General features: G+C 40.1%; 1 protein-coding gene across 1 annotated transcript in view; it reads left to right on the forward strand.

Moving 5' to 3' along the window:
• Positions 1-14,001, forward strand: part of atrnl1b (attractin-like 1b) — a 62,285-nt gene that overhangs the window by 16,921 nt on the left and 31,363 nt on the right. The window contains exons 18-23 of the mRNA XM_039788256.1: positions 1,240-1,473; positions 2,629-2,766; positions 4,937-5,030; positions 11,395-11,447; positions 13,387-13,481; positions 13,749-13,827. Coding sequence (XP_039644190.1) covers positions 1,240-1,473; positions 2,629-2,766; positions 4,937-5,030; positions 11,395-11,447; positions 13,387-13,481; positions 13,749-13,827 — 693 coding nt within the window. The remainder of the gene's footprint in view (positions 1-1,239; positions 1,474-2,628; positions 2,767-4,936; positions 5,031-11,394; positions 11,448-13,386; positions 13,482-13,748; positions 13,828-14,001) is intronic.

Raw genomic sequence — 14,001 nt, forward strand, 5'->3', positions numbered from 1 at the left:
GTTTTTCCCCAAAAGTCATATTTTGATGCCATTTGTGATTAAATATGACGTTAAACTCGTTTTACATTTTAAAATGCACTTTAAAGCTTCCATAAATAAGTTTAGACTTGACAGTGTTGTCGAGAGAATAGGGGTCAGGAATACAGGTTATATTTGCTCAGCTGGTGAAAACCGTTAACACACAGACCCAGTCACAACCAATATCCAATTTATGTTGTTCGTGTTCACACAGAAGTTTTATTTCAACATGCTTTTGTGTTGTGGCAAGACAGAAGTCCTCCTTCAGCTGCTTCTTTTCTCAGAATGGTATGCTAGTTAGAAATCAGCCACTAGAAATCAGCCTGTCGTCAAAACAAACTTAAATGGCCTTACTTTTTGCTGATTGTTCTTGCGTCATGGTTTCACATCCATTAGCAGAATAGCTGTAGATTTTTTGACATAAACTGAGGTAAAAGCACTCAGTTTTTGTCTCCTTAAAAGAGTAGTGGCATTTTCCCCATTTGAAGTGTCTGTCTGGTAGGCAAGTGGCGGCGCTGGAACTTGTCAAGCAATTTAGTGGCCCGAAAGTTCGTCCCCCAACTGACAAAACCGCATCGCTCCCTTGGGTTTCTGAGTTTGGAGGGAGGTGCCACTTCACACATCACATTTAAGCCTTTCATTGAACTTTGCTCAAATAACAAACCTTTTACTGGCCCTTGTGTGCTGATACATTTTGCTTTTATCATTCTTTGGCCTTTTCACCTCTCAATCAACTGTTAAATGCTCAACACTTGCTTCTTATCTTCTTATGCGCCCTCAAATCCGTTGTCCTGACAGCAGACTAGATAACCAGCTTGTGTTTTCAGTGCAAAGCACATTCACGCTCCTTAATCTGCATGTCCTGCTAAAGGCTAGGAAATTACTGATTTTGTATGTTTAAAAGCCTGAAATCCTACAAAATAAAATCCTGAAAGCAACATCCCTCAGGATTTTATTTGTGGCAACACTGGGCCTTGTCGTTACAATTTGCCTTCTGCTGTTTGTTTGAAGGTTAGTACACTGGTAAATAAATGTTAAAATGAAAAGAAATGGACAAATGTGGCTAACAAAGAATAATAAACACAGACAAAAAGCAATTTGGGGTTTAAATTATATTTAAAAAAAAAAAAAAAAAGAGCAAAGGAGTGCAACAGTAATGGAAACTTTCCAATATGATAGTTTTACGAAATACCAGTCTCTCACTCTTCATCTCTCCTTCAGCTCAGAACTGTTCAGGCCTGCGGACATGTTCCCAATGCTTGGAGCAGCCTGAGTGTGGCTGGTGTGGAGATCCCAGCAGCACAGGGAAGGGCCTGTGCATGGAGGGCTCTTACCGGGGGCCAATGAAAAGACTGGCGAAGCAGGGCCAGCAGGTCCAGTCCCAGGACATGATCCTGGAGCCGGGCATCTGCCCCAAAGACAAGGGCTACGAGTGGGCCTTCATTTACTGCCCTGGTAAGGAATCCACTTCCTGTCTGTCTTACTGAAATTACAGATCATGCGTCATAAGTGTATCTTCTTGAGAGGATGTTATTACTGTACCTATTAACTGTCACGTCTTAAGTTTAAAGAAATGTTCTTGTCAAGGATTCCTGTTACAGCTTCCCTATGCAACTAATCCCTCCCTGCTGACTTTATGCAATCTTATGCTAGTATGCCATTTAATGCAGTCATCAAGCCCCAGTCCATACAACCACGTCATGTAAGACGATGATCTACTTAGAGCTAGTTGTAATATGAGACTGTGCGGTGTGCTCAGTGGCTCAGTGATATTAATAAAAAACCTTGAGAAATCTGAAGGGACATGTAGTTTTGGATGATATTTTGCCTTATTATGTAAGCCTTTAGGTGTAAAGCTTGGCATTTAAATTTTTTCATTCTCAGTGATGGAATGAATTATAACAATCTATATTTACATTGTGAAAAACCAATGCAAACAAGATTAATTTACGAATCAGTCTTACATAAAAGACTTCTTATTTGTTATTTTATATACTTTTCCATTAGATGTAACTAATTATTATTTCCAAATGGACACATAGATGCAGCTTCATTAAAAGTTGCAGCCATTAAAAATATTTTAAAAGTCAAGTCTGATTAAATAGCAATTAATGTGACATGGCATACACGAGCTGCTGACAGCTCTAATGGGTCTGTTGCTTTTCCAAGAAGCAATAACAACAACAACCCCTAAGTGTACGTTTTGTTGGGCTGGTGTCAAATCCAAGCTTTTTAATTAGCTGCAGGGAGCATGATCAACATGATTGTGTGGCTTGGATTCAAACTATTCAAAAATTAATCTGTAAATCTGACTTGCAGTCAGATGAAGATGATTGTGACTGCAAGCATGTTAATTCACTCATTCATTCCTGTTCCTAATCATAAAAAAAATCCATGTTCGTTCCACCTTGTGTTGGCTTGCTCTCTGCCCCCCAGTATAACCCACAATAAGGATACATTAACTGTGGTAGCCATGAGATGCTTAATGTGTTAAGATTTGACATTTCATATTCACATAGATCTAGTTGAAATACAGAAAGTTAAAGCAGTGAAATGTATTCCAACACTGCTGTTGCATTAATCCATAACCTCTCTCTGTTTCTTTGTCAGCATGCCAGTGTAATGGCCACAGCACATGTGTGAACGGCAGTGTGTGCGAACAGTGCCGTAACCTCACCACTGGTCCTCACTGCCAGACCTGCATGCCGGGTTACCATGGAGACCCAACCAATGGCGGCAAATGCCAGGGTGAGTGCCGCATCGCCACAGAAATTAGTTAGTCTGCACACATACGACATAATGAATTTACTTGTTATTATTTTGGTGATGGAGTCAATTGATTTAACTCTAACCCTCTTAATCTTTCTTCCAATCATCTGTATACATTTCATTTCAGTTAACAATCATTAAGTTTAAACAAATACAACACAAATTACATTCTCTATTTTCTTTTCTTTTGACTAGACCTACTAAAAAAAGATAATTAAACTCTTAGAGAAATATTATCTACTTATTGAATTCTAATTAGTATGTTCCGTGATAAACATGCAGTAATAACTTAACTAACAGAGGGCACTATTGTGTATTGAGAGGAATTGGTGACAATTTGTCTGTCCTGTTTGATTAATGAGAATATTCCTCCATGTTGGTTTCATAAAGTGTTCCCAGAAAAACAAATAAAGGTAAAATAGACATCTGGTCTCTGTTGGATTCTTTTTGCCGTGGCAACTGAGTTGAAAATACCACTCTCACTAAAGACAAGGTCTTCTCAAGATCAACTGTGTTTCCCTGACATAAGAGTGAGTGTAGAGCAGATGTGGTACACTGTGGGAAGTGGAGGGAACGCTGAAGGCCAAATACTGACTTCTTGCGTTTCTGTGGTTTGAAAATGGAAATGTGTCATTTATCTTGATTTTGGAATTACAGACTGACACACACTCAATAAAACTTTTGATTGAGTTTTTATATTGCACTTGATGCAGATTTATTATCTGTGTCTCGTGCAGAATACATTTTCTGGAGTGACTGCAAGCCATAATTTATACAGCATTCTTTCTTTCTTTTTATTTTTTTAAAGCAAACATACTTAATGTTTGCTGAATCTAATGTAGAGAATGGCTGTAAACATTATGATGTTAGCATAGGTCATTAAACTGAATATAAAATGATTTTATGTGAATTTGATAACAGTTATTAAATAAATTGGAGATTGACTGAAGACTGGTAGTAGAGCTTTCTTGTCAAGAGGAGATTTACCCACGTTCCCTGTCCCTTTTTATAAGACGTGAATAGCATTCCTGAGAAATTACATGGAGGTTATTGTTTGAATTGCCAGACTGACACACACACACACACACACACACACACACACACACACACACACACACACACACACACACACACACACACACCTGGGAGCTTTATGGTCTCCGATACCGTCTGCTAATGCATAGGCTATGGCTGTAGCTGTAACCTGTAAAGTGAAACTACACAGGTGATCATCTGTGAAGGGAATATTCTGCTTATTCTTTTGGAGCCTGGGGTCGAAATGACTCAAAATCATTATGTGCTATGAGTGCATGCAAATAGAGCCATGCTTTCATGTAAACACAAGGGGATCCATTGCATATTCAGTGTTTGTTTTATGCACATTAGGCATTTCCCTCCCACCCAGCGTGACTTGCACACAGTACAACTAAATCCTTGGATCACCAGCTGCCAATAAGAAGAAATGTAGGAGAAAGTGCTATGATACGCAGTTAAAAGCACTCCTGTCACCTGAAATATTCATGTACCATCTTGGGTGCTATGAAGGAGGTTTAGAACTGTGTCCGCTGACCCTTCTGTAAAACACCTTCTCAGTGTTTTAAAGCTCAGTCAACTGAAAGGAATAGGTTATTTTTTTGCAAGTGCAAACCTGAAATGCTGCCCCACTAGTAGCACTTAAGGAGCCAATTATATTCCACACACACATGCCCAGTGGGTATTGTGATGTCCTATCTGGGGGGGGTGGGGGTGGGGCATATTTTCTCCATCATGTCTCAGATCTTTGAAGTTCAGCCAGTCTTTTGGGAAATACACTTGTTTACCGTCCTATCCAGATCAATATCAATTTCATCTCAGAGTGTTCAGTACAGCACGATATATGTAGCCTAGCTTATTTACAAACACTGCAAGCAATGGGAAACTGCTAGCCTAGTGCTGTAAAGTGGGAGAAAACAACTGTTACGACAAGAAGTGTAGGCTTTATTGTGCCCTCAGGAGATCCTGAACTCAAAGCTTTAAACGTGCAAGCACATACAAACTAAATATTCACTCTATGCACATTTTCAGCTTTGTTTGATGCTAATCAACAATGCCTCTGTTCCCTCTGCGCCCCCCCAATTATTTTCCATCTGTGTTTTGTCGCCCCTTCCAGCCTGTAAGTGTAATGGTCATGCAAGTGTGTGCCAGGTGTTAACTGGCAAGTGCTTCTGTACCACCAAGGGGATCAAAGGAGACCAGTGCCAGCTGTGAGTACTCTGACCACATGCTTACACACACATGCAAAAACAGAAGTGCCTTGTAACTGGTTGCATTTTCCAGCATTTCATAGTATAGCTGTTTACTACCACATGAGTTTAGTTTTATGAGTTCAGCATCTACATATCCTTTTTCCAAAAGTTCAAGCAACCGAGAGGTCAACTGAGAGATGTTCCGACTGAAATTCACTGATTTGAGGTAATGCCAATCAAAAGCGAGTCTCTGGGCTGCCTGTTACTGGGACAGTCATCAGTCGGGATTTAGCCATGACGAAATGCTCGCAGCTATTTTAAGGGAAACTCATTTTGACAAGCGAGACAGATGCATATGGGAGGGTGTGATGTGCTGTTTGTGATATTTTGCCTAAAAAAAACTAAATATTGGTTCAGCGATTTCCACATATTTATGAACAGAGCTTCTGTTATGAAATGGAGATAAAAAACCCACCCTGCAGATATTAAAGAGGACCCAAAAAATGGTAACTTCAACTAAACAAATCGTTAATACTGTACATATTGGATTAGTGCTGCCATGAATTAGTCCGAAAGACACTCAAAAATAAGTATATACACATTAAATGGACATTGATTTGGTTTTGAATCATGACATAGTCGGGACCTTCAGTCCCCCCCCCCCCCTTTGTTTTAATTATATGATGGGCTTCATAGACTTTGAGGTCACAGTTCATGGGCATTGATTTCTGATCACTGAGGGCAGCCTTCCTCCTTCTCATGTGGAGGATTGGATATTGTAATGATTTGATGGTATATAAAAAAAAAAAACATCAGTTGGCATTATTGTCCAGAAACTCCACCTCCAGCAGGATTTCCGCTGACACAGTGGATTCCCCCCAGTGTGGGAGGACCATCTCCACTTAGCTGTCTGCTTTCCCAGTTGTAAGCAGAATGGACTCTGATGCTTTTAATACCCTTAATGCAGTTAGAGTTATAGAGGGGTCACTGGCAAAAACGAATGCACATACACACCCACACACATGCCTTGAAGTCTCTCTCTCTCTCTCTCTCTCTCTCTCTCTCTCTCTCTCTCTCTCTCTCTCTCTCTCTCTCTCTCTCTCTCTCTCTCTCTCGAAAAGCATGTCCTCAAAGTCTCTCTATCACTGGATCAAAATTGCATATTCAGGTCCGTGTTTAGGTTTATCATCTCCAGTGTTCACTCACACATTTCAAACCATATTTAAATTAATCTGATTTGTTAATAAAAAAAAAAGTTTAGTCAGATTTTGCACATGTCATACTGATTCTATTGACACATCTTCTCGCTGAATACAATGACAACCGTTTAGTCAGCACATACAGTAGTCGTGATGCCCCCATGTGGAGTTTTCTTAAAAACAAACAAAAGTTCTGTTTGCATGATCAGTTTCTCACCAAAACACATTGTGTGTATCTCTGAGGTCTAACAAACTAATGAATGCATTTCCTTCCTCATAAAACATTTGTCAAGGGTTTTTAATATTTAAAATCGTGGGTAGATTACATCCTATTTTACCAGCTAGTCTGCTTCCTCTTGGCCTTTGTTGGCATATGGCTACGCTGTTGTGGAATGGCGTCTCTGCATGTTCCTGCAAAACAAAACTGGGGACCACTCCTAAAAACATCACCCCATAGCACCACTGGTGGTCAAAAACTTCACAGGGTGCCTTTTAATCTTTCGGGTTGAAATCTCAAACAAAGTTGTCCAATCGTTAAGCTTTGTTTTCCCAGGGGGAAATTAGTTTTCGCAGCCTGCACATGTTCACACAATTTACACATGGTCACATGTGGCTAAACATGTTAGAGGCATCGTGCTCTGTATGTAAATCATGTGTTTGCATGAGCTGTTAAGCAGAAGAAAAGTGTATGTGATTAGAAAATATATAGTTACATAATCTGAAGCATTTTCATATAATTACATGTACACTACATTGTTCTACTTTTATACTATGATGGTCGATCTAAACTGTAGTCCAACCTGTATTCAGGTGTCATAAACACCCAATATCTGGCAATGTTGTTTTTTTTCTTAGAGAAATCATCAAGTGCACACGGATCAATACCTGCAGGAGCCAATACGTGGTAGTTATTCTAAGTACTGACGACCACCGTGTTGGAACCGAAAAAGAAAGCACGTCACCTATAGAGACTCAAAGTTTATCAACAAAGTTTTTTTTTCTTGGACACTACAAGGTAGTTGACGTCAAAGCCTTGGAGACATATTCACAATGTGCAAGAAAATCCATTGAGTGCGAGAACACATGAAGTGCTCAGAAGGAGGGAGAGGCTGGAGGAGAGTGAGACCTCAATGCTTTTCTCTTGACTTTGACAGTAAATAAATGGCGCTTTGCACAAATGACAGAAACGCCACTGCTACCAGATGGAATGCAGTGCGGTACAATGCAGAGCAACACACAGATAGCAGGTGGCTAACAGTTGACACAAATGACTCTGTTTCTACCCTACGAAATCAGAGGGGCGTATCAGAACGGGCCAAGCAGCAGCAGGCTGATCATCATCAGCCATTTAGAGGGTGGATGTGCCCATACAGCTCTGGATCCAGTTAATGGGAAAGGTTCCTGCAGCCCATTACTGATTATCAGCTTCAAATTTAGCCAGCGACATAAACCACCAGAATATGTTGCTAATTCAGTCCCATTTACACTTTAATTAGATTGTCATTATCAACAACCGCTGTTTCAGTGCTGTCTTTAATCTCAAACTCAAGATACATTTTCACATTCAAACATTTTAGAGTATTCAATTTTATTCAAGTGGAATCTAATTAGTGTGTGTATGTATTGACTAACAGTTGGGGTGTTTGCTGTTCCCTTTTTTGTAATGTAATTTCTAGTATCTCATTACACGTAATCAGTGTCTCCCCCAACTCCTGTCTGCCACTCACTCGCACCGCCCCCAGCAGTAACCCTTACACAAAGACCTCCACACAAGGGTACTCTGTCTTTTCCGCAATGTGCACAACAGTACACACGTGCACTCTTTCACACATGCATGCACCGCGACCACCGACGCCATTAGGACCTCCGAATAATAGCTGCAGTAATCAAGTGAAATGTGCATCAGTGCAAAATAGAATTGTTTTTGAAAACAATTGATGAGGTCCACACTGCGTTACATTGATGAGTCAAACAAGAGCGGTTAGGGAAATGTTTTCTGTGATAGTGCTCATTATTCAGGATCCTTCTTGTGCTGGAGGTAACGGAGAGTAGCTCTGAGAGTGTACACGTGTGTGCCTGCTCTGGCCTGCGTATGTGTGAAGGACATTGTTCATAGCACACTTTTTTTTTTTTTTTTTTTTTTTTTTTTTGTTTGTGTGTGTGTGTGTGTGTGTGTGTGTGTGTGTGTGTGTGTGTGTGTGTGTGTGTGTGTGTGTGTGTGTGTGTGTGTGTGTGTGGCCTGTTAAATCCCAGTGTGTGTGCACAAGCACAGACAAAGGTTCCAAGTTGAGTGTAGATCAAATTAAGATACAGTGGAGGGGGATTGCCTGAAGTTCAGATGTGTGCACGCATGCATGCAGGTGTAGATTAAATTAAGATACAGCGTAGGGCAGTTGTATTATACACTTCAAGATGAGCGTGCGGGTGTGTGTGTGTGCTTTGCCATCTGCAAATGCCAGGCAGCTAAAATGTCCCAAGAGTGATGTTCTGCAAGGTTCAAAAGCCTGTGGCGGCATTTGTCCTCGGTCCTTTGTACCGTGGTAAAAAAGCACTCTACCCTTTCTTTGCCAATTTAATATAAACCGTGAGAGCAGCAGAGCTGGCTCCTCCCCAGCCCAGTGTCCTGCCCCCATTAGATCAGTCAGAGCACCGATGCTTGTCCTTCAGGACTTGCTGGTTCGATATAGAGGCAGAATCCTTCTTCATCCGGCCAATTAATATTGTTAATTTAGGGTGTTGGAACACATCTCTACCCACATCTGACTGACATTTTTTTTGCGTAATGCCGTCTGTCTTGTGAATCCAAAATGCTACAAAACAACCAGTGTTGCGTTATTTTTAGAGGGAGAGTCATTCACTGTAACATCACTATCGGCCACCTCCTCCTCAGCAGCGTTCGTGTCTCTCAGCTGGTTTGCTCCACTCCTCCGTTTCCCTCTTCGCTGGGTGTCCTCTCTGACTCCTCAACACCGCCTCTGATATTCACCTTTTAACAACTCTAATTGGTTGTCTGTGAGATAAAAACAACAGTGAGACAAAATCAGCGTGATAATAGATAACATGTATGTTTTAACGCCATTTTTACTTTATTAGTGCATATCTAGTTCTTCTTACAGCAGAGTAATGACATAGTAGTTCCGCGTGAATTGTAGAGTGTTAAAGATTGCGAGACAGAGCGGGGAGATGCATTTAAAAAGGAGATAAAGAACACTGAACACTAATCCAATAAACACTGCCATATGTTCCTCATCATTACAGGCCTTTGGAAAGCCATGAGCCTGATAAAACCCATGGAACAGTTGATGGCACTCTATGGATGGTAAATGATTTTGCTTGGCAGCACTTCATTTGAAAGTCAGACTATTTTGGCAAAACATTTTGGTGTAAAAATTGTGTATAGTGTCAAACTGCAGTGGTTTAAGCAAACTGCATGGCCTTACAGGACACCAAGAAACCCATGTACATTCTTCTATTTAATAAATGCACAGGAAAAAGTCTGACGGTTTCTTAAGAAATGTATTAATCCAACTCTGAAGGACCGTATAGAGACTGCATCTTAAATTGTTAGAGAATCGAGTTCATACAGAATGTGTAGCAGTGAATGGCAGAAAGGTTTAAAGTGGTGCATGTTATCATTGTCAATAGACAGTTAATGTTTGTATTTGCCATTTGTGAGGACAGTAGCGATGTCTGAGCCTTCAAAATTAGAGTGTTTGTCAACTAACAACGACGATGGATTGGAGGCAAATGGAAACTAGTAATTGTCCAATTTTCACGCCATGTTTAGCCCTGGGTTTGGACCCTCATTAGCTAGAGTTATAGATTCATTGACCCTGGGCTTACAGTCATTTCACACTTGCAACAAACACAAACCATGGGTAGGCAGAGGTAATTATAGTTCATATATTGTTTTTCTTCTTCTTCTGGAAGTGACTACTTTTTGTTTGCTTCTTATTTGTCATGGTTTTATAGTTGTGTTGTCATAAGAACTAGAAAAAGTATTTTTTGCTTCACTGGCTCTTTAAAGGGGAAATTAAACTGTATATTTCTTTCCGCATGAAGACCACCAGTGCCCTTTATTACTGTGTGCTTCATGTATACATTAATAAATGTTACAGTGGGAAATGGTTGCTAAATGCTTTAAAATTAGTTTTGTGTTTTTAAAAAATAAAACAAAATAAAAGTCTATAACTCCAACAGACTGAACAGCATAATAAGAAATACAAGGGTGCATCATTTTGATGCGCAGTTTAGTGAAAGAAAGGCATGACATATCATTGTACTCCAGAGTACTACAGAGCAGACTGTCTCAAATTCACGTTTGTCATGCCTCCTGTGTACATCTTGATCCCACGCTGCTGTACAAGCTCTCTGTTGAAGAGCTTTGGTCCATGCAGATGTAAACCGATGCCAGAAATGACCTAGAGTCATTGACCAAATGTAGTCTTGATAAGAATTCTTCTAGTACTTTGTTTGTAGCATTTTGAAGTAGTTAATGTTCTTGTTTAGGTTTAGTTCTTTTTCAACATTGCATTTGTTGTCAATTGTTGTTTGAGATTCTAACGCTGGTTAAGAAATATACTGCACTTTAGTGCCGTGGATACTAAACTCCACTCCAGAACAGGGTTATCCCTGATATTTTGTGGGTTATCTCCAAAAATGTAGCTGTAACAAGGCTGTGACTCGACGGGGGAATCAAAAGTAATGGGACGATCATTTTGCAATCGAAGGTGAACAAAGTCATGTGCTGTGAGCGCTGTGAAGATGTTCACCCTATGCCCTGATTATCAAGTCTGAATCCTTAAACACTGATTCTCAATTTGGGGTTATTTATCTCAAATAATCAAGTAGGAATTATTGTAAATAAATTGGGCTGTTTGCTCAAAGGATGTTAAGGGATTAAATTTAGTACGTTACTTTTAGATGCCACTCTGTGATCAAGTGGTACATAAAATGTGTTGCATGTCACTGTGTTGCTTTGATAACCAAAATCTAATTAACTTTAGCAAACTATCAGATTATTTCCTCTTCGTCAGAAGTAAGAGACCTGATGAAGTGCCAACAGCAGGAGCTAATGCGCTGGCACTTGGAAAACACTGATCCTGATAAGGAAGCATTCTTGCTCTCAGTCTGTTAGCGCTCTTCTTCATCTTTTTTTCTCCTCTCTGTTGTCTTCACTGCAGATGTGACTCAGAAAACCGTTACCTTGGCAATCCACTCAGAGGAACCTGTTACTGTGAGTAATTCTGCGCTGGACGGCTACTTGCGTAGATGCAGCTCATAAGCACACGCACACACCTCGATTATTTTGGGCTATTTTTCTCTCTTTTTTTTTTTTTTTTTTTTTTTTTTTTTTTTTTTTTCTCTCTCTCTCTCTCTCTCTCTTTTTTTCCCACTCTCTTCCTCTCAGGGCAGATGGAGCATTTTAGCACTCTGGCACCAGGGGCGCTTGTTCAGTGATAGAATGACTTGTCGTGAAAATGTCAAGTGCATCAGAAGGAGTGAGTGATTAAGCTAATCAAGGAGACGGAGGAGTAAAAACTCTCCACTTGTCTCAACGCACTCCCTCAATCAGCCACCTTCTTTTTCATTAATTTGGAAAGTTGACTAAATGTTAGTTTGACTTGAGTGTGCACTGCAGTACAATGAAAACATATCAACAAGCCGGCTGCATTATTGCATAAAAAATCACATAAAGTTTACACCGAGTGCCCAGTATTCTTCGGTATACTGTACATGTCGGTGCCTGTGCTTTGTGTGTTTATTTGCACGACGTGCTGTCCTTCACGGTGCTGCAGTACATCTCTCGTTCAACTCTCTGCCACTGACAACAGAGCCTTTGCCAAGGTTTTTGTCCCTTTTTTGAAATGCCACAGCCTGACACCATGCTCAATGAGGGGAAGACAGGAACTAAAAGCCTGGAGCTTGCTTTAACCTCTGCACACCACTGGGACCTTCTCTTGAGCTCTGTTACGCAGTATTGTAAACATGACACCCCTGACTGTCTGAAAGGCCATTGAGCAAGGATTAACATGCCCCACTCATTGTGACGTCATCCAGCTACTTCACAGTGTGTATTCGTTGACTTCTCACTTCTGCTATCTCCCAAACTGTTCAATTAAAACCCTTTGACTGTGGCCGGGATAGCTCTGTCGGTAGAGCAAGCGCACATATATAGAGGTTTACTCCTCGACGCAGCAGCCGTGGGTTTGACTCCGACCTGTGGTCCTTTGCTGCATGTCATTCCCCCTCTCTCTCCCCTTTCATGTCTTCATCTGTCCTGTGAAAAATAAAGGCCTCAAAAAAAAAAATGCCCCAAAACCCTTTGACTACCACATGCATACTTAACCACGCATGCAATCAAACCGAAAACTGTCAGGCGACAAGTTTAGTTTTGCTTCTGAAATTTATATGTGACAATTTTGTTTGTTGATGTCCACTTACACACAAATATCCATTATCCATTATTTAGCATTAAAAGGTCAGACTGTGTAGATCTCTAATATTTAAAGTTTAGAACAGGAACAACATGTTTAAGCCCACCTTTCTACTGCACGATTTGTTGCACTCAGACAAAATGATGTACACCCATTTTGACCCGAGCATCAGTAAGAAATCATTTTAATCCATGTATTTGGATTCATACAAAGAGGTTGACTGATCAATTATTCTGTCTTTATGTATTGCTAAAACTGGAAATGTAATCATCTACTGCCCTATTACTTGCAAACAAAAAAAATCAAACCTCCATGGTACAAATGTGATTGAGGATACCAGTATGTCGTGAATTCATGCAGCCATGTGGCCACTATTAATGAATAATTTGATACTTTATTAATCGCTGCAGGGGAAATTTTCAAGCTCACTGTCAGTCAGGTGTTCCTACTCGTTCTCTGCTTGATGAGAAAATTGTACACCCTGATTGCCGTCATTGGATTTGATTACAGACATTTTGATTTCACTTGTCTCCATCATTCTATCACTTGGAAGTTTCTTTTGATCATATCACATAGTGTACATCTCTATATATTTATTCTGTCATAGCAGTCTCCAGTAGTGTAGTCCACAGCTGGCAGCTTAGATGGTGTATATCCTTCAGAAAGTTCCCACTCCTCTTTATGTTCAGTTTGCTGTCGAATGATATGACTGCTTTTTTTTTTTTTTTTTTTAAATAGACAATCTCCTGATCGACTACCAGTTCACCTTCAGTCTCATCCAGGAAGATGATAATCACTACACTGCCATCAACTTTATGGCCTCACCTGAGCAGGTAACGATCGAGTCATACGCTGCTACATTTAACGTTGATGATTGTTTTTTTATCAAGACGCTAGACAGTTACACCAGGAGTCTGGAACAGCCCATAACTTTGTTTAAGGCTCCTTTAGTCCTTGTTGAATTGCATAACCTCTTCATAATATCTCTGCTTTTATGATGTACTTTACTATAATGATGCTCTTGCTCATGCACTTTTTTTTGTGTGTGATATTATTAGTTTGTCTTATATTTAACTACATTTATGTTTCTCCATCTGAAGGCTAACAAGAACTTGGACATGTCCATTAATGCATCCAACAACTTTAACCTCAACATCACCTGGTCGGTGGGATCGACAGGTACTTTTACTTGATTTTGCAGTTCATTTTCTGTGTTGAAGAAAACATCTTCTATTCACAGAGACCTTGACGAGGGCTAAACTGTGACCACAGCCCATTTGCTTGAGGTATTTTTACAATCTCATCAGTATGGATTGAATAATCAGTCCATTTCTAAGTTAAGTTTTGAATTAA

This window comes from Perca fluviatilis, chromosome 21 (assembly GCF_010015445.1).
Source record: "Perca fluviatilis chromosome 21, GENO_Pfluv_1.0, whole genome shotgun sequence".
NCBI lineage: Eukaryota > Metazoa > Chordata > Actinopteri > Perciformes > Percidae > Perca > Perca fluviatilis.